A 20,537-nucleotide genomic window follows, 5' to 3' on the forward strand; every position below is an offset into this window, starting at 1 on the left:
CCGCGGCTCCTTGCCCTGGACACCATTCATCCACAGCTCCCCAAAATAGTCCAATAAAGAACCCACCAAACAACAACAAACCGACCATGACCTCTGGTGATATTGATGTGTGTGTGTGTGCATACACCAGGATGGCCCTTATTATAATGGTGAAAAACGTACTTAACATTTTTTAAGCGCCCCACCCCTTAATTTTTTTCCTTTTACCATAATCTGAACATATACTAAATATTTCTTCAATATATAAAGATGAACCCGCGACTCATTGAGCATGATTGAATGAAGATGTAGGAGAAAAAAGTTGCTGAAAATTAAGCATTTGAAAATGTTTATTTTTTACTCATATTAAGAAATTTTATGATTTTGCTATAAAATTATGAAATGCGTCTTTAAAAGGGCATATGAAAAACAAATTCACTTTTTTATAATACATTTAAATAAATTTTTGTTTGAGTAGCCTTGCAGTCCAGGTACTACTTTCTGGTATTCATCCACAGTTAAGAGCCCATGAATATCTTGCATCAATTTCACCTTTCGGCTGTGTCATTAACACCACTGAGATTATGGAATGTTTCTCATGACTTTAAATAAGAATGGTTCCTACCCCAAAAATTGATACTGAGATTCAGAGAAAGCTAGTGTCAACATCCAATTTCTTTAACAAATTTAAACTTTTCTGAAAAATGAAATGTTCCATTGTTTTTTCTGAAAAAACAACCTTGAACTATTTATTACATAGCATATCTAAATTCTCAATGACTTAATTTGTAAATATTCATTAGAAAACCTTGTTAAAAATTTGATAAATGATAAAAATTGACTCATTATAAAATCAAAGGTGTCCAATTCATGCTTTAACATACACCGTTACAACAAACAAATGTCCTTCAGACAGTTGACTTCAGAAACTTTTAAAGCCAATTGATGTTGAAATAAAAACATTTTATTTAATTTTATTTAAATTGCCTTTGCCATTCATTGCATGATGTAAAATCCCCGGTAGTCTGATTTTGATAGTCGAGTCTGAGTTCCTTCCAATAAAAACTGTACATAATTCAACAAGCTCCAGATAATCATACTTGTTTTCCATTTTTCAATGCATTAAAAAGATAATTCACATTACTCAGTACTTCGCTCTCACTACATATTTCGTCCAAGTATTTATATCCGTCCATATAATTTTCTTTTTCCAAATTATTTAATTTTTCTTTGATTTTTTTGAAGAAAACATCTGGACTACTAGTCACTTGAGGTAACTCATGTTTGAAAACACTTCATAGCACTGATTCATGTGTGTGGTGCCGACATGGAAAATATATCATCTCTCGATACGCATACCGCTCTAGAAATGTAATCGCACCGTTGATACGATCAGTGTTGAAGCTGGTTGTGTCAGAACAGAGAATTTCAGCCTTATCTTTCAATTCTCAATCTTTCAGAACATTCAATGCAGCCATAGCTCTTGCTCCTTTCCTGAAGAATTTTTTAATTTTGGTACACTGAGAAATTTTTCTTGATCTTTATAAGTAACAATAATAGGTAGCCTTTCACTTTTTAAATCTCTCACATTTAAAGAAGGTAGCAATTTACCGTCCCAATAAACGGATACAATACTGGGTCCATTTTCTTTAAACAATCCTTCAATCTTAGCAACCATCGTTTTATGAAAATCTTCCCGATATCTTTGGATAGTATTTCGGTTGATTGCCAGTTCATCCATGTTGTACCCTTAAGATTCAGCTGCGGCTTCGAGAATAAAACAGCATTTCGCTGACTAATGTGGCATCGATCGAGTACAACCATTAATTCTTTAGTTAAAAAACATTTCCTCCTATGTACATTTTTCATCCCTAAACCCTATCTGCACATCCATGTTATCCTCAAGAGACATCTGGATAATGTTTGATGAAGGCCCAGGTTGATCAGAAATATCCTCAATCGGCCTGACGATTCTCCTGATGAATCCATGAAAATGTCAGCGATCTCAGAACCACAATGAGCCTTAGCCTGTCTGTTTTTCATGTTCTCTGACTCTCAATAATGACCTTTCTTCACGATTTGCTAGCTTCATAACAACTCCCCTAAGACACCCCCCTTCGCCCCGGCTCTCCTTGACTCAGTAAAAATTTTCTATCTTCAATTTTTATAATTTCCAAAGCAATAGCGTGAGCAATGTCAAATAAATTATTCAAATTTGACATAAACTTACATTCATGTTTTTTCTGCGTGTCTGACATATGGCAGACATTTTATTGAAGATTGTGCCAATATATAAGAGTACATCTTCATAATTTTTTCTAAACAATGAGGTTCGTTCTTGTAGGAATTCTTGCCTTCTCCCAAAAAATGAGACATTCGCGCACTACTAAGCTGGCACTTTCACTTAAGGACAGTTTAACCTCCTGTAGTCTGTAAATTATAAAGTAGCAAAGATAGTACATGCCTGTTAGATGGAAGTTTTCAAATGGCAATTTGGCGACACTCCCTGCCAATTAAATAAATATCTCAATCACCACTTCTCAAATTAGAAGCAATAATTATACTTGTAGTCGGCTTGGACAGCAACTAGAGCAGACTCAGGGCGAGAGCCCGATGGAAGGTGGAGCATCACATGAACAAACAAGTCACTGCCTGCACCCATCAAGGCGCTTGAAGAATAAGCTGCCTCAATATGCATTGGAATCCAGATGAAATGAAGGAGAAAGAATAAGCATAAACTCCAAAAAAAATATCGTAAGTAAAAGATAATTAATTTAGATAAGTAATTCAGCCTTGAGAAGGGCTTTTTGATAAATTAAGAAAAAACCATTAAATTGAAGATGAAATGAGACGGGGAAAAAGCAACAATCACCACGTGGGAAGGGTAATGGATGCCATAAGAGAGGGAAAAAAAGGGCAGTTGCACAAGCGCAGTGAATAATATTTAGTATGTTATAGTAGTTTTAGTGAGTTATGGCAGTTCCCACCCCTCCCACTTAAGTGCAAGCTTACGACATGCTTTGCCATTGAAGTGACAATGCTTTACCTTCAAGTGCTTTGGCACTCACTGGCTTCCTACTTCTACCGTGATAAGGCATGGGTTCCTAACCTCTGATTTGAACAAATGAAGTCTCTAATTGTTTCTTGGAATAAAAGGAAAAAAAATAGAGGGGTGGGCAAACTGAAATTAAAACATCAAAAAATAAGGGCCACCCTAATATACACCCCCCGCTAAGGTTGGTGATGCCCTTAGGAGCTGCAGCACACACTTTGAGAATTACTGCAATGGAGTATTAGAATTTGTTGTACGAATGTTTATACTATTTCTCATCAATTTTCAAACTCCAAATCAAGCACAAAATGAATAGAAATCGAGTATAATCTTCACCTATAGAAATCAAGGACTTGAAAAGTTCTGCCAATCCTTTGCGCCTTTGGTGCAATATGAGTTTAGCTTCTTTTTTCTGGTGCTCCAAATCAGCATTCTAAAGTTAAAAAAAGAAAAAAAAAGAAGAAATGAATAAATGATACGAGTATGATTAAAAAGAAGCAAAACTGCAATCTCGCATTTGACCACAAGGCACCTTTAACTATATTTTTATTCATAGAAAATTCCTCATCAGTTCTTTTAGAAAAAGGTTTATGAATAAAACTAACTTTTTTTAATGCTGTGCAACTTCTCTAAAGATCCACCTTTCAATATAGCGACCTTTTTCGGTTTGGAATTCATTTCAAAACATAAATTTTTCACTGTTATACAAGACCACCTCTCTTAGATATTTTTTGAAGAACAGAAAAAGGGGGGGGGCATCTCAGAGCGGTTTTACTGTATTGCCTTTGCAAGCAGACAGTGCTCATTACTACTACTACACCGTACATGCACCTCAAATATTCCTCAGTAGTTTTTTTTAACAAATAGGTGAATACCAGAACGTTTTGGGATTGTGTATTATGTGTGTATGACTAACACATTAACTCTAACACATTTAAAATGTCATTACGTGTGTCATGTATAAGCATTTGCTGTCACATGCTTTTTAACTTTTATCTAAAGGAACTACTTCCAGTAAAGATCACCCATAAGTGAACTCTAAGGTCACTGTATCACTAACCCTTCTACACTAAGGCCTTCCTCACACGGCGACTGATAAGAGAAATCTTACCCACAAGACAAACACATATATCAATATGGAAGCCCTCACACGAGGAAATTAGAATATTGGAGATGAAATATCCAATGCAATAGTTATGGATACCCACAGCTGTATTCAGTCACTTGGCGACTGGCATGCTAGTCGCATGCTAACTTTTGTTACGAAACTGCCTAGCATTCATTCATATTTCCGTCATTCGGGTTTGGATGATGGGCAACCTAGTGATAAATTTAAAATTCGTTTCAGAAATTGAAAAGTATCTACAGTAAATAATTATCAGTTGAAAGGATATTAAAAAAATAGAGATCACCAAAAAAGCATTTAATGAAATTACGAGAGAATTTCAGCTCACAGGTAAATACACAATTTCTTTATTTAAATTGATGATATTTTGAAATTATAATGAAATCAGGGGGCGGGAAGTGTTTCAAAACTATGGGTGCTCGTCTCTAGTTTTATATCAGAAATTTAAATTTTTGAATCAATTCTGGGGGTGCTAAGATCCATGCCACAAATTACAGTTTGGATGCTCAAGACCCACTGAGCACCCACAGCTCCAACACCACTGAATGAAATGGTAAACCAGGCCCGTCATTTCACCTTTTTCTGAGGGGGGAACAAGGAACATATACCGTATATATTCGTGTATAAGCCGACTCGTATATAAGCCGACACCCCCGCTATATACGAGTAATAAGGACCCGCTATATAAGGACCACCAAAACCGCAATAAATTGAAAACCAGTGTATAAGCTGACCCGAAAAAATTCCGAGCATTTTAGAGAAAAAAATTCTTATATTTTCCTGCAAAATAAATAGCTTGTGGAAATTTACAATAGAAAATGATTCAAACTTTTTAATCCATTTCTTCTGAGTCTCCAAGCTCATCGTAATCCATCAGTTCATCATAGGGGGTGCGGCATCTTCGTTTTCATCCTCATCTGGGCTGTCATCACCATTGTCACTTTCAAAGAGGATATCTTCAGTTCCGTCTATTGCATTGCTGATGCAACACTTTTTGAAGGATTGGATGATAATTTCGGCGGAAACAGAATTCCAGGCCTCATGTAAATCCATTGGCACACTAGGCCAATGTCAGGTTTCTTCAAGGTACCACTTTTTGTAGTTTCTTTATCATCGGAACTCATCCATTCAATCCACAAATGCCTCAAATGGTCTTCAAATAAAGGCTTGTTGATGCTCACATCTCTAAAGGCTGTACAATCAACGTTAGCCCACCTGGTATCGGATTGGATTTTAGGTTTATTGGCGCAAGGACCAGTTTGGTTAAACTGCGCCAAAACACATGATTATAAAAAAGATTGTCCCTTTGTCATGTTGAAAAATTAAAAAGGCGCATGATAAAAAGCAGCATGAAACGTAAAACAATGACATGAATTGTAAAACTATAATTTGTTATAAAAACCAATGGCCTTGATGAATTTAAAAATGTGAGATGCATCGCTATTGTCATTTAAAATGTCATGAAGTGAAAGATGACTATGACCAAAAGCGGTCGTAAAATGATGACGGTGATGTGAACAAGTAAAAGCATGAGCAATGGTCAATGGACTTTGACAATGAGGGCACTCTGGTTGACTCTCTTGCAATAACAAATATGATTGTGTGAGGCGACTGTGTCCTATACGCAACCGGGCAAACAGAACTTCCTCCTTTCGGTTAGTTCTGCAGCTCGAACGCCAATGGCCAAGTGTGGGCTTGATGGCATATAATTTGTTATTTATCTGATTGTTCCAATGATCCTGCCAGCAGCGATGCATCACTTCTCTGAGGATTGAGAAGTGGTCACTGGCAGGAACCAAAAGGCTATTATCGATGTTAGTTGTTGTTCGAGCTGCGTTGTCGCTTTTTCATTGCCCGGTATTCCAACATGACCTGGTACCCAGTAAAATTTAACTGTGGTACCGTGATGGATGAGGTAATGTAATTCATAAAAAATGGCATGAATGAAAGGATGAGTGTGAAAACTGAAGGAACACAGTGCTTGCAATGCACTGAGAGAGTCGCTATAAATGATGCATCGTCGGTGGCGTTTGCGTCTTATATGACGTAGAGCCTGAACGATTACGTTCAGTTCTGCCGAATAAATAATGTGTCTGATACTTTGAAAGATGTCTCCTCACAGCAGATGTAGGCGCAACCGACATGCCCAGGGCTCTTAGAGCCGTCGGTATATATGGGGAAGTACCTGTTGTACCTACCCCTGTGCCTAAAGAATATCTGTCGATATATGACATCTGCTGTGGTGGCTCTAGAGTAAGATGATAATGAAAGAGAGACATCTGGCAGAGACTGCTCTCATGGTGCCAGTTGCCAAGCAACAGGGGCCACATGACTGATGTCCAATTGTAGTTCCTCCACAAGTGCCCTCATACGAAGACTGCAAGACGGAACACATGAAGGGCGAGCAACAAAAAGTCTATGAAATGAGGGATTGAAAATGAGATGATGAAGTGGATGATCTGGAAAAGACTTCATCTTGATATAATATTTCAAGGAAAGTTGCTGGCGTCTTGATGTCAGTGATGGCTCGTTGCATTCTCCATTGGAGACGTCCGGAAAGCTCCATAGCAAATCCGCAGGGCGAGATGGTGGACTGGGTCGAGCACACTCAGATAGCTTCGAGGTGCTGACCCATATACAATAGAGCCGTAGTCGAGCTTCGATCTTATTAGAGCTTTATATAAGTGGAGGAGCGACTTACGGTCTGCTCCCCATGATGTAGAAGAGATGACCTTCAAGAGGTTCATCGTGTTCATGCAACGAGCTCTTAATTGTGCAATATGAGGTTTGAAAGTGAGTTTCTTGTCAAATGTGATGCCCAGGAATTTTGTATTTTCTACTATTGGTATTTGACTATTGTTTAGAAACAATTGTGGGTCATCACATCGACGCCGACAAAAGTGCACAGCGACAGTCTTGTCGGCTGAGAAAGAGAAGCCGTTATCATGAGCCCACTTGCTGATCTTGTTGAGAGAGGTTTGTAATTGTCTCCTGGCTGTCCTCATATTCACTGATTGATATTAAGGCCCGTTTACACGGAGGCAAGTGCTTTAGTTGGTAACTTAATTTTTAGTTGCCAAGTACGATACAATGTATGCAGACGATAAGGGCTGTTTACACGGCTTTAGTCGGCAAGTGCGCAAGTGATTTAGTTGGTAAGTCAGACAAGAATAGTTCTATTTTTTCCAGTTAAGTAAACGTATGCGCATGCGCCAGTGGGCATGACCTGCCGTGCTGGAGGGGTCTTTTTGCTCTCTCACGGAGGGGTTTATTTTGATCTCAAGCGTGAACCTGTTCATACTCCGTCGTCTCCTGAAGTTTCGCTAGAATTCCGCGGAAATATTGGATGGTGAGGTGGCCAGAGGACACAAGCTTCAAGTTTGTTGAAAAATATCTTCGCTATGAATGTTTGTTGAACTATTGAAATGAAAATTACCTTAACAAACAAGCTAAAAATTATTCGATGTTGGAAAAAGCTATGGAATATTCTGTCGACGTGATGTCAGGAGTTGAAAAAAATTGAAGATTCAAAAATATATATCAGGTGGGGAGGATTTATATATTAAAAACTGGAGGGGGGTTTCGAATATTTCTCTCATCCAGAACGAATTTGCTGCCATCTGTTGTAAAAATACATGATCAAATATTCAACATAAAGATGTCATCTCTATAGATTAAATTAAAAAATAATAATGATTTCGAAAATTTGGAAATAATTTTTGTTTAATGAATTTTTATTATTTAATTTTTAACCCTTAGAATTTCCTACGAATGCCAAGAATCTTCTCCCGTATTTTCGGCTTCCATAATTCATAATTTATCTCCTCTTCAACTTCCATTAAAATATCATATAATCGATATTTACAACTTAGACGAGAAATAGAGAATTTCGATGACTTACATAAGTTTATAATATGTTGAGTATTCTTTTTTCTCCTATGGCGTCATCTCTCGCCCTCCTTACGTGGGTGGCAGAGGCGAAAAAAGGGGACAAGCGAACTGTTTCCCTTGCGTGACCTACTTCTTGCTCAGTGTGTTGCTCTCGCGCAAGTGAGAAAAAAGTTTCCCCTTTTTTATTGAATAGCTCTGATCACAGTATTCTTAAGTTCTACCTGATCATCTTCATCCATCGTTACGAAAGCTATGAGCTTTAAAAAAAGCACCTCTCTGAATGCCAGATAAATAAAAAATTATTACTATTATACTCCCGCCCGTTGCGTCTGTCTCTCTCCGTAGATTTGAGTAGACTGAAGCGTGCATGCGCTAACTGCGCTCACCTCCGTAAAAATTATCCAATGAGCGTCTACTTGCCATTCATCGTGTGGACAGTTTCAAGAAGAATCGGTAAGTTAAAATTAAGTTGCCCACTAAAGCGCTTGCCTCGTGTAAACGGGCCTTTATATCAACAGCTCATCCACGTAAAGTGTGCCAGTGACTGACAACAGGAGTTGGTTCAATACCCCGTTGAGTCTCAAAATAAAAAGTGTTACACTTAAAATGCTACCTTGAGGTACACCTTGTTCTTGAATTTGACGAGCTGTTAACGTGCTTCCGATCCGTACCTGAAAGATGCGGCGAGCCAGAAAGTTCTTAATAAAAATGGGCAAGTTGCCCCGCAAGCAGTGCCGTCTTAAGGCATGGGCCCCCCCGGGCACCTCAAGAGAAAAGAGGGCCTCACAAAAATGAGATCTGGTTGAGATTTTCGAAAATTTGCCTGGTGGGGCCTCAGAAAAATGATTTGGCCCGGGGGCCCACGATGCTCTTAAGACGGCCCTGCCCGCAAGCAACAGTTATAGAGGTCGGAAAGAATTCCGTGCCTCCAAGTACGGTCGTAAGCCTTTTCTATGTCAAAAAATATGGCTATCATATGCTCCCTCTTTACGAATGCTTGTCTGATTGAAGTCTCCAGGCGTAACAAATTGCATGTTGTTGACCTGAACCGTCTAAAGCCGCTTTGATGTGTCGATAAAATATTGTTAACCTCAAGGTAGTGCATAATGTAACGTGCCGATGATCCCCCGGCGTAAAAGTCCATAGTCGCCGTTACATAAATCTGTTGTTTACACTAATATTGTTACTATTCATCGGCAGTGGTGATCGTATGGCGACGTTCAAGGCCAATCGTGATGTCCGCCTACGATCGCATGCAAATGAGGTGACCTTGAAGCCGATTGGCTTGATTAGACACGTGCTGTTGACGCCCCTAGATGGCAGCAGCATACCATTAGCGAGCGGCCGTTGCCTTGATGGCTGCGCGCGCAACGGAGTATGACGACCGCGATAAAACCGACAACAAGGCAGCTCATGTATAGTTTCCCCTCTCATGTTTCAATAAATTCAGTTAATTTCATCTTGAATTGTCCTTAATTATCGATGGTTCGTTCAGCGGAATATTCGACGCTAGTTACCAGAGACCCATCCTGAAAATCACGCCACAAGATCGTGAACATTTATGGTGTCGAAATCCGGGAAGAAAAACGCAACCAGCGACAGCAGTCTTCAGATGGAATCTTTGGTAAAGAAACGAAGTTTGGTGAAAGGCAAGATCACGCGGCTTTGCAACGTCATCAAGCCGAAGCTCAACAGGGATGATCTCCCACGGCATCAGTTGGAAATCTATCAAGATCAAGCCAAAGAACTGTGGACGGAGCTCAACGTCTTGCATGATGAAATCGTCATCTTGTCAACGGATGAACATCTGGAAGCCCACGAAGCGGAATTAGGCGATTTGGCAAGTCGGATCGACGATCTTCGCTTCAGCATGGCCCAAGCATCGGGATCTACGAAACAATCAGGTACTGTAAATTCAGAAGCTAGTTCCGTGCGCTTACCGAAAATTGAACTGCCTTTGTTCAGTGGCGAACTTAACAATTAGTTGCCATTTCGCGATATGTTCACAACAACCATCGATCAAAATAAAAGTTTAAGTGACATTCAAAAGTTACAATATTTGAAACTATGTGTCAAGGGAAACGCCGCTTAAGTAATTCACGCGATCCCACTCGCAGGGAGCAATTACGGCAAAGCATGAGCGCTTTTGTACGATCGGTTCAACAACGAAACTGAGATTGTTCAGGCAAGTCTGGACAAGCTGTTTTCGCAATCGAACATCGCACATGAGTCAGCAACATGCCTACGTCGGCTTCTAGATACCACAAATCAGTGCCTGGAAGCTCTACAATCGCTGCAGAAACCGGTGCAACATTGGGACAGTATCCTGATCTACTTCCTGTCCAAGAAACTGGATCCGGAATCTTTGCGCCAGTGGTCTCTTCATTCGCAGGGGGAGAAGAAACTTTTCATTTTCAGTGAGTGGCGGGAATTCATCGACAATCGGGCTCGCGCTCTTGCAGCTGTCAGCACAAGCAAATCATCAAGTTCAGCCAAGTCGAAGACGCAAGGTCACCCGACGAATTCATTCGAATCACGAAAATCAGTGTTGATTTTCTCATGGAGTTTCTAGCACATGTGTGGTTTGCAAAGGAAACCACCCCATCTTCAGATGTTCGAAATTCCTCGACCAGAGTGTTTCAGCTAGAAAAGCAACGGTCGAAAAGCTTCGACTTTGTTTCAACTGTTTGGGATCATCACATATGGTTCGGAGTTGCTCTACAGGACACTGCAAAAAATGCAACGGTTCACACAACACGCTACTGCATGAAGCGGATGTCGATACCACAACGACTGTCGAAACGACTTCAGTCTTTTCGTCACAGTTGTCGCGTACAAGGAAGACGTCGACTTCCAGTTATGTCATCTTGCCGACGGCCTTCGTCAAAGGGTTCGATAAAATGGGTCAAACTCACACATTCAGGGCACTTCTCGACTCCGGAAGCCAATCAAGTTTCATCCGGGAGGCATGCGTTCAAGCACTAGGTCTCCGACGACATAATTGCAACTTGAATCTCTCTGGACTATCGTCAACCAAGCTTGGCAAAGTAAGACTGGTTCATTTCAACATATCTTCATGTGACAACGAATCGACTGAACTGGTTAATGCCTTTGTGTTGCCCAAAATAACATGCAATTTGCCACAAACAAATATTTCTTCAAGGGGGTTGACACAGTTCAAAAACTTGAAACTAGCAGATAAACATTGTTTCCGTACTGGTCCTGTGGATGTACTATTGGGTGCAGATGTTTTTGGAAAACTGTTGTTGCCTGGACGAGTAGCATCTCATGATGGTTCACTTCATGCCCTCGAGACAGTGTTCGGCTGGGTCATCTCGGGGAAGGTACATACCACAGACATACCGAGACCTGTTTCAACAACACTTCTCGTACAAAGTACAAGCTTCGATCTCAATAAGTTCTGGGAATTGGAGGAAGTCCCACAAAATTCATTGTTGACAGCCGAAGAGCAAGCATGTGAACAACACTTCGACACAACCCACACACGTAATTCATTGGGAAGATTCATCGTCAGGCTTCCTTTTAAGAACATTGATGGAAAATTGTCATCATCCAGAGACGTAGCTGAGACACGACTTCTACAAAATGAAAGGCGTTGGAGACACCAGCCAGAAGCTCAGAGAATGTATCGTGAGTTCATGCAACAGTATGAGACTCTGGGACACATGAAACAGCTGGAGGTGACAAGTGACAATCAAGACAAGTACTACCTACCTCACCACGCAGTTATGAAGCCACAAAATCAAGTCAAGTTTCGTGTGGTTTTTGATGCTTCAGCAAAATCATCATGGGATTTTTCACTGAATGATAAGCTGATGGTTGGACCAACATTGCAAGACGATATTGCCACACTTCTTCTCCGCTTCCGAACTCACAAGGTCGCAATGACAGCAGATATTGTCAAAATGTATCGTCAGATACTTGTTCATCCGGACGACGCGAAGTACCAAACAATCTTGTGGAGGGAATCGCCAGATATACTCACCAAGGAGTATCAATTGCTGACTGTGACATACGGAACTGCATCAGCACCTTACTTAGCTACCAAGTGCCTGCAGCAGTTGGCTTAGGATGAAAAAGATGAGTTTTCCAGAGCTTCTGCCATAGTCAAGCAGGATTTTTATGTAGATGATTTGCTCACTGGAGCAGATTCAGTCGAGGAAGCTATTCACATTCAGCAGGAAATCATTAAACTTCTTCAAAATGGTGGATTCGTCATAAAAAAGTGGGCATCAAATGAAGAAGACGTTCTTGGTTCGCTACCGAATGACTTTCGTGCGACAAGTACTACGTTCGAAATAGAGACTGACATCAAAACTTTGGGCATTTTATGGAAGCCAAAGGATGATGTATTTGTTTTCAATTCAAAATCACCACCGGTAAATATGCAACAGTGGACCAAGCGCTCTGTTCTATCACACATCTCCAAGGTGTTTGACCCACTTGGATGGCTGGCTCCTGTTGTAATCAATGTCAAAATTCTAATACAAGAAATGTGGAAAGCTGAACTGTCTTGGGATGAGAAATTGCCAGAGAACATTCACAATCGATGGACAGCATTTTATGAAGACTTCAAGCAAGTGGAGGACATTCAAATTCCAAGATATATGATGCAAATCTCTTCACATATGTTAGAAATTCACGGTTTCAGTGATGCATCAGAAAGGGCGTACTCTGCGGTTGTGTACATTCGAACAGTTTCCAGTGAAGGAGTTGCGAAGGTTCAACTAGTAACAGCAAAGACACGAGTAGCCCCTGTGAAGCCAACAACCTTGCCTCGACTTGAACTTTGTGGAGCAGTGCTGCTTGCAAGACTCATCAAGTTTACATGTAATGCACTACGTCTAGTCAACACAAACATATGGTGCTGGACTGACTCTACAATTGTTCTCGCCTGGCTCTCTTCACATCCAAGCCGGTGGAAGACGTTTGTGGCTCATCGAGTTACAAAAATTCATGAGCTTCTCCCTGAGGGTCATTGGAATCACATTGATGGAACCAACAATCCCGCTGATTGTGTGTCACGAGGAATACCGGCCGACAAATTGAAGGCATTTACCCTATGGTGGTATGGTCCAGAGTTCCTTTCCAAGCCAGGTCAGCTAGCAGAAAAACCTGTGTTGTGCAGCTCCGTGGATGAAGTTTTGACTGAAGAGAAGAAAAATATTTCTTGCAACCAATCTGTGTTTGTTGGTATTGCACATGAAATGGAAATTATCGACAGGTTTTCCTCACTTACTTCTCTTCAGCGAGTCACGGCATATGTCTTCAGATTCATAGACAACTGCAAACTTGCTGCACCTGAAAGGAGCACAGGGTTTCTTACCACTCAAGAGCTGACACATGCATTACATACATGGGTCAGGAGAGTTCAAGAAGTAGAATTCAAATCAGAATTGTCTTCGTTGAGAAAATCAGGAACGCTACCTTCAAACTACAATATTCTTCGGTTGAATCCATTCATCGCCGATGATGGAATTATCAGGGTGGGCGGAAGATTGCAACATGCACATTGGTTGGGAAGTCACCGACATTCAATTCTTCTTCCAAAAGAGCATCATTTCACTCAGTTGATTATCCAGCATTATCATACAATGCATTTGCATGCTGGACCTCAACTTCTCCAGTCTTGCATCCAACATCAATTCTGGATTGTTTCTGGAAGAAGTGTCATCCGGCAATTTGTGAGAAAATGCATAACCTGTGTTCGCTATCGTGGCGCAACAGCTCCTCAAATCATGGGCGACCTACCGGCAGCAAGAGTAACACCATCTCGAGCATTTCTTCACTGTGCTGTCGATTATGCAGGACCTTTCACCATCAGGATGTCAAAGGCATCTCGAGCAAAACCATGCAAGGCATACCTGGCACTTTTCGTATGCTTCTCAACCAAAGCTGTGCATTGTGAAGTTGTAAGTGACTTGTCAACAGAGGCATTCATCGCCACTTTGAAACGATTCATTTCCAGGAGAGGAAAGCCGAGTGATATATACAGTGACTGTGGAACTAACTTCGTGAAAGCTGACAAGGTGCTGAGAGAGTTTGCTCGTCTCTTTTCATCTCGCACTCATAACGAACGTGTTTCCAGTCATCTCACCGATGTCGGAGTAAACTGGCATTTCAATCCTCCAGCATCTCCTCACATGGGAGGTCTTTGGGAAGCTGGAGTGAAAGCCGTGAAATACCATCTCAGGCGAATCACTTCCAACATACAGCTAACATTCGAAGAGCTGTATACCTTGTTGTCACAGATTGAGGCATGTCTCAATTCTCGTCCTCTCTGTGAACTTTCAAATGATCCAAACGACGTGTCTGCTCTCACTCCCGGTCACTTTCTCATAGGTGGTCCGTTGACAGCATTGCCCGAGCCAGACCTCACACAAACAAAATTCAATCGTCTCACCCGTTGGCAGTTGGTACAGCGCCTTCTGCAACATTTCTGGAATCGTTGGAGAGCTGAGTATCTTACCCAGCTACAGCATAGAAGCAAGTGGTTGAAACCAAAAGAAAATCTCACTCTCGGTGATCTCGTTCTAGTGAAAGAAGATCAGCTACCACCCTTGCAGTGGAGACTTGGTCGAGTGACAGAGTTGTTTCTGGGATCCGACGGGATCGTCAGAGTTGTCTCTATCAAGTCCAAGGATGGGACATTTAAGAGAAATGTACAAAAACTTTGTCGTCTACCAGTTGACAACTAGTATGACTGCTCAAGGTTATATCATATATCACATTTTTTTGGATTTCGTGTACAATAGCATATGTTTCTGCGCATCTATACAATTTGCATATATATATTTTTTTATAATTTTCACATGCAGCTGCCATTGTATTTCATGTAAACATGTCAGTATTGAAACGATGTTTCAAGGTGGGTGGCATGTTGACGCCCCTAGATGGCAGCAGCATACCATTAGCGAGCGGCCGTTGCCTTGATGGCTGCGCGCGCAACGGAGTATGACGACCGCGATAAAACCGACAACAAGGCGGCTCATGTATAGTTTCCCCTCTCATGTTTCAATAAATTCAGTTTATTTCATCTTGAATTGTCCTTAATTATCGATGATTCGTTCAGCGGAATATTCGACGCTAGTTACCAGAGACCCATCCTGAAAATCACGCCACAAGATCGTGAACACGTGCGGTCGGAAGTTTTTCCTTTAAATACCGGCCGTACGTTGTAACAGGACTGATTCCGCGTTCATCTTTTGTTTGTTCTATTCAACTGAAGCCCTCTAGCAGGACGGTTCACCGTCTTGCTACCGTATCCATTGGCCTTAAGCTGATAATTAGTTAAAATGCAATAATTTACAGTGTTTGAATCCGTTTTCCGGCAGGTCCGGAATCGAAAATATTAAATAATCTTCACAGTCAAAGTTCTTCATTGCTGATCAAGGTGGTCCGGCCCTCAACCGAGAGGCCCCCTGGAGCTGATCAAGGTGGTCCGGCCCTCAACCGAGAGGTCCCCTGGAGCTGATCAAGGTGGTCCGGCCCTCAACCGAGAGGCCCCCTGGAGCTGATCAAGGTGTTCCGGCTCTCAACCGAGAAACCTTCTCTGATACTTGCGGGGAAAGGCTACGTCGAAGTGACTAATAACATCGGATGTCCGATCAATATAAAAGTTTGACTGTTGATGATCATCAATTGGTGAGCCAGTATCTTTCTGTGAACGGCAAATAGAGGGCTCCATGTTATACTAATCTATTGTTATTATTTATTATTAATATTTCATGCGAAAGTTTATTTGCAATCATTTTCCACTTGTCGTTTGCCACTTTATTACTGGATATTTCGAACCGGGCAAGCAACTCCCATAAGGGACGTTGCAATAAGGCGATAGTTGACTATGCGTTCCATGAGCTTACACAAACAACTGGTCAAAGCATTAGGTCTGTAACTATTAGGTTGCTGAGGATTTTTGCCAGGCTTCGGGAATGCAAGAACAATGACTGCTCGCCAGGTGTCAGGAAATGAATGACTAACCCAGATCCGATTAAATACAATACAAGCACCTCCACACTTGTCCGACTCTTTTCTAGTGTCAGATTTTATTGGATAGTTAGTATCACGTGACCAATGACGTCTGATTAAGGATTTCCTCTCTAGTTTTGGCTGTTCTTCGTAGTTATGGCGATTTTATTTATATTTTTGACATTATCGGCCAATCAGAATCAGGCTACTGTGACGGTATAGAAACATCACCGTATGTGTAAAGTGCACCTCCTGCTGTTACGTTTGGCAACTTATCGCCAAACACCAGCGTCTATTAACGATTTCGCTTTTATTTTGTCATTACGTCTCGTTTGCTCACACGACAATATTACAATGATATAATTTAACAATACTATAATACTATAACGATAATAATAATGATATATATTATATAATAATAATTATATTGACATGCAATAAATACAGTGGCTTGCCGAAACACAATATCTATGTTTGGTTTTCTAATGAATCTATTAGCATTATGAATCAATAAATGATAGCAGGGCCCAGCTTCGCGAGCCGTTACTCTATTGTCAACTTGATGCAACTGAACCACATTTTGATTAAATCAGAAAAAAAATGAAAACATTTTTTAGTGATTCAATAAACGATAACTTATTATACGGGGGTGGCCCCCCCATTCCCCTGTATTGCCTAATTCGCTGTTTGGGAACACCCCCCCCTCCCTCATTCCCGTGCATCTGACAATTTGTGGTGAATTATAATATAATAAATCATATTTATCCCGTGCAACGGTTAAAAGAAAAAAATTAAATGTAATAAGAAATTAAACTTTTCAAACGAAGATGCTAGAAAAAAAATTGGATGGTTACGAAGGGACTCGAACTCACAACCTTCGTTTTAAGCGTCTCGTGAACTTCCCACTGCATCAATCCTGGTTGCCGAACTGAAGTTAAATTTAGAATATCCATTATTAAATGTTGCTAGGAAATATGGTGGCACCAAATGGATCAAAAGTTACGGTAGCCTCGTGGTCTACTGTGACGTTTTTATGACGTCACAGTTGCTTGAAAAAAAAAAATAGCGCCAAAGCCACTTGCAAAAGGTTACAAGGAAGAAAATCCTGATTTTACGTCTATGATCATGCACGTCCAATCAAATTCGACGCTAGAACAGAGTCGGACAAGGATTGAGGCGCTTTCAATAAAATGAGAAAATGTGACAGTGATTCTGGTGAGAGATGCTGAATCATGAATACCGAATCACCTGTTATCAACGCTAATGATGTTTTCGATTTCTTTGCCCCGGGTATGACATTATCGATTCTGTGGGGTTGGAACATATCGCATACCAATAATGCCTGTTTCTCGAACATTGCTACAAAAATTACTACTAATTGAGGGGGGGGGGAATTCGATATTTTCCCATCAAAAACTGACCTGAGTATAAGCCGACCCCCCAATTTGAGGAACGAATTTTTCCACAAAAAAACTTGGCTTATACACGAGTATATACGGTACTCACTGTATGTATATTTTATATATTTGTATAGAAAAATGCAAATTACGTTGTAAAATTAATTAATTTTTGTCAAAACTCACCAATACTAGCGCCACAGGCAGCTGTAATATGCAGTGTAGCGCAAAAACATTGTTAAAAATTCATTGTTTACATATGGAAAATTAAAAGAAAAATTGCTGATGAGAACTGGAATTTGAAAGAAATATAGGAAAATTAAAAGTAGCATATGAACATTGAAAAATTCAAAAATGAAATTAATTGAAGCATTCAAAAATGAAATAAATCACTGCAAATGTCTAGGGCTCTCATCAGGGTGAACATCCTGACATTGGTTTAACACAGAACGTTTCTGAGTACATCCCTTGGGACTTGATAGCTTAAATAGATGCTCAATCCCCCGACATTCTACTGTTGTATAATTGGAATTTGAAATTTATAATCATCAAAATACACTGAAAGTAGAAAATTTAAAGCTAAATAAAAGTTGCCCAAAATAAAAGCCAAACTGGCTTTTATTTTGGACAACTGTATTTTTATTTCCCAGCCCCTGACCCCCCCCCCCCCACTCCCAAATGATGGGCCTGTGGTTAAGTAGGGACTCAAAAAAAAAACAACAAAAAAACATGGCTCAGGGGCCCCGTGATACTCTTAAGACGGGAGAGAAATATTTAATGATAAACAGACATTTTATTGCAATTTTTTTCTCACTGAAATTACTTAAAGCAAATGAAATTAAACTAAAAAATATAATTTTACTATTATATTGCCATTTCAAAATGGTATAAATTTAAATAAAGAAATTGTGTATTTACCTGTGAGCTGAAATTCTGTAGCAATTTCACTTATATAATATATACAGAAATTATTTTACTTATTTCTTTGTAATGATTTTTTTTAATATTTTTGATAAGTTTCGATTTTTCCTATCCCTATTAACAAGATAGTACCAGAAGATGAGAAGTAGAACTATAGGCTGTGCTGTTTTTTCTGTTTTCTGGGCTTTGATTATTTTTTTTAGTAGCGGCATGTGAGGGAGAACGGGCAACTCGACTCGTTCACCTCAACTCGAAGTTGAGGCAACGTGAGTTTGATTTTAGTTTCCCCGTGTGAGGAGGGTCTGCAATCTAAAAAACAAGTTTTGCAACTCGAACTTTTTTTTAGCTTCAACTCATAGCATATAATTTATAATTATAATAACTGACATTGAGAAAAATATTACATTCCCAAAACAACATGCAAACATACCTTCTTGACCTCTTTGTTTTGAAGCTCTTTGGCATGTTCAATGATGTCACCTAATGAGAAGAATGGCAAAATACAGTTGAAATTGGGTGATATGAGAAGGGGGAAAAGTCTAGCATATTTGCTTGTATTGGATCTTATTCGTAAAATCAATGGGACAAAAAAAAATTATCAATTAATATTAACATCGTGCAAATTAAAAACACCTCATAAAACTGTTATAAAAATTAATAGTGTTAAATTCAGTTGTTGGACTTCTCAGTGATTACCTGTTCGAGGATTCATGAACATTTGAAAGCCAATAGTACTTTTCATATATCCTTATATATGTTATGACCAAAGCCGAAAGTCTGGCCAGTTTACGAATTGGCCAAAGAGTTAGATTATTAAAAATGACTAGTGCTTTTTCTACTTTGACTGCCTGTTTCACGAAGTGGCTGGAGTTACATGATCAAAATATGATGTGTTGATGTGAGGTCACAAATCTATTGCTTCTGGTTTGATGGTGGCGTGCACTTAACAAAAAAGGTGTCATATTGTGACAATGATATTCCATTTGTCTGCTGCTTTTTGGAAGAGGTGTGGCCAAGTTTAATACCATGCCTTTTTTCCTTTTGACTTTGGTTGATCACTTCATGCCATTTCACGAACTGGCAGGCCAAATCCCCAAAATCAAGTAAAGATTGGACTTGGGCTGATCAATTTACAGTGAAATTGGCCAATGCACAAACTCACATATTTCGGGCTTCAGCCACAACATATATACAGGCAGAAAAACGACAATTTACACATTAAATTACATGTTAAATTTTACAAGAAAAATTACACAAAAAATCATAAAAGAAAACATATTAAATATTTTTGATAAAGTTGTACATATCTATATATATATATATATATACTAACCACAGAGTTCATTCAAAGCATTTGCATCGATTATCAATGGAAATGATTTCACGATAAGCTTGTTAAATTTCTTCACTCTAACGGAATAGCGACACAAATCATCAAAAATGGAGTCTTCGGCTTCTTCTTCAAATTTCTTCTGTGGAAATAATAAAAATTGACACCCATGTTAAAAAAAATCACTGCTACTCACTAGGAATGTATCTTAATAATCTCATACATACAACCAATACGTTCTTTACTTCCTCACCTATTAAGTCAAACTGTCAATTTTATGGAACCATGTATCAACTATAATAATTATTTATAATTAGAGTTACACAGTTTTTGAAACCATTTTGTATTCCAATCTACACATACTGGCAGGGTGATCCTGAACATACTACTGAAACAATGGGAAGGGGGGGGGCACAGTAGTAGACATCAAGGAAAACAATTTTTGCTATGAAACCTTTGTTACAATCTTTTTCAGTTAGAAAAATGGTGCAGCAACATACTAAGGTCTACTGAACAGAAAAAAGAATGAAAGTTTACAAGTCAATTCAGCTATTCATAAATCCTAGGGTGCTGTTGCACAACTGATCCCAGTGAATGAAAAATTGCCACACCTTTTTAAGATTCCCTGTATTCAGATTCCCTGTACAGGGTTATCTTATCCATGCAGCAACGAGATCTTCAATGAAGTCCACTTTTAGGCCGTCCGTTTTTAGGTGGCTAAGAAAACTAATGTTTCTAAATCTTTAGAATTTGAGACTGGAGAGTATGCACGTCAAACTACACTTTATTAGGAAAAATTATCCAGGAAAAGTTACTTTCAGCATGCTAGTTGTGTTTTCAAATTTCATTATT

At 39.6% G+C, this 20,537-nt stretch overlaps 1 protein-coding gene across 1 annotated transcript in view; it reads right to left on the reverse strand.

The window, feature by feature from the left end:
- Nucleotides 1-20,537, reverse strand: part of LOC149083093 (midasin) — a 376,364-nt gene that overhangs the window by 55,066 nt on the left and 300,761 nt on the right. The window contains exons 74-76 of the mRNA XM_089236227.1: nucleotides 19,689-19,827; nucleotides 18,786-18,835; nucleotides 3,368-3,464 (exon numbers count right to left, since the gene is read on the reverse strand). Of these exons, the coding sequence (XP_089092353.1) occupies nucleotides 3,368-3,464; nucleotides 18,786-18,835; nucleotides 19,689-19,827 (286 nt within the window). The remainder of the gene's footprint in view (nucleotides 1-3,367; nucleotides 3,465-18,785; nucleotides 18,836-19,688; nucleotides 19,828-20,537) is intronic.

Source organism: Pholcus phalangioides, unplaced genomic scaffold (assembly GCF_987345545.1).
Source record: "Pholcus phalangioides strain wild (caught in Gottingen) unplaced genomic scaffold, Ppha-v1.0 ptg000009l_1, whole genome shotgun sequence".
In the NCBI taxonomy this organism is placed as follows: domain Eukaryota; kingdom Metazoa; phylum Arthropoda; class Arachnida; order Araneae; family Pholcidae; genus Pholcus; species Pholcus phalangioides.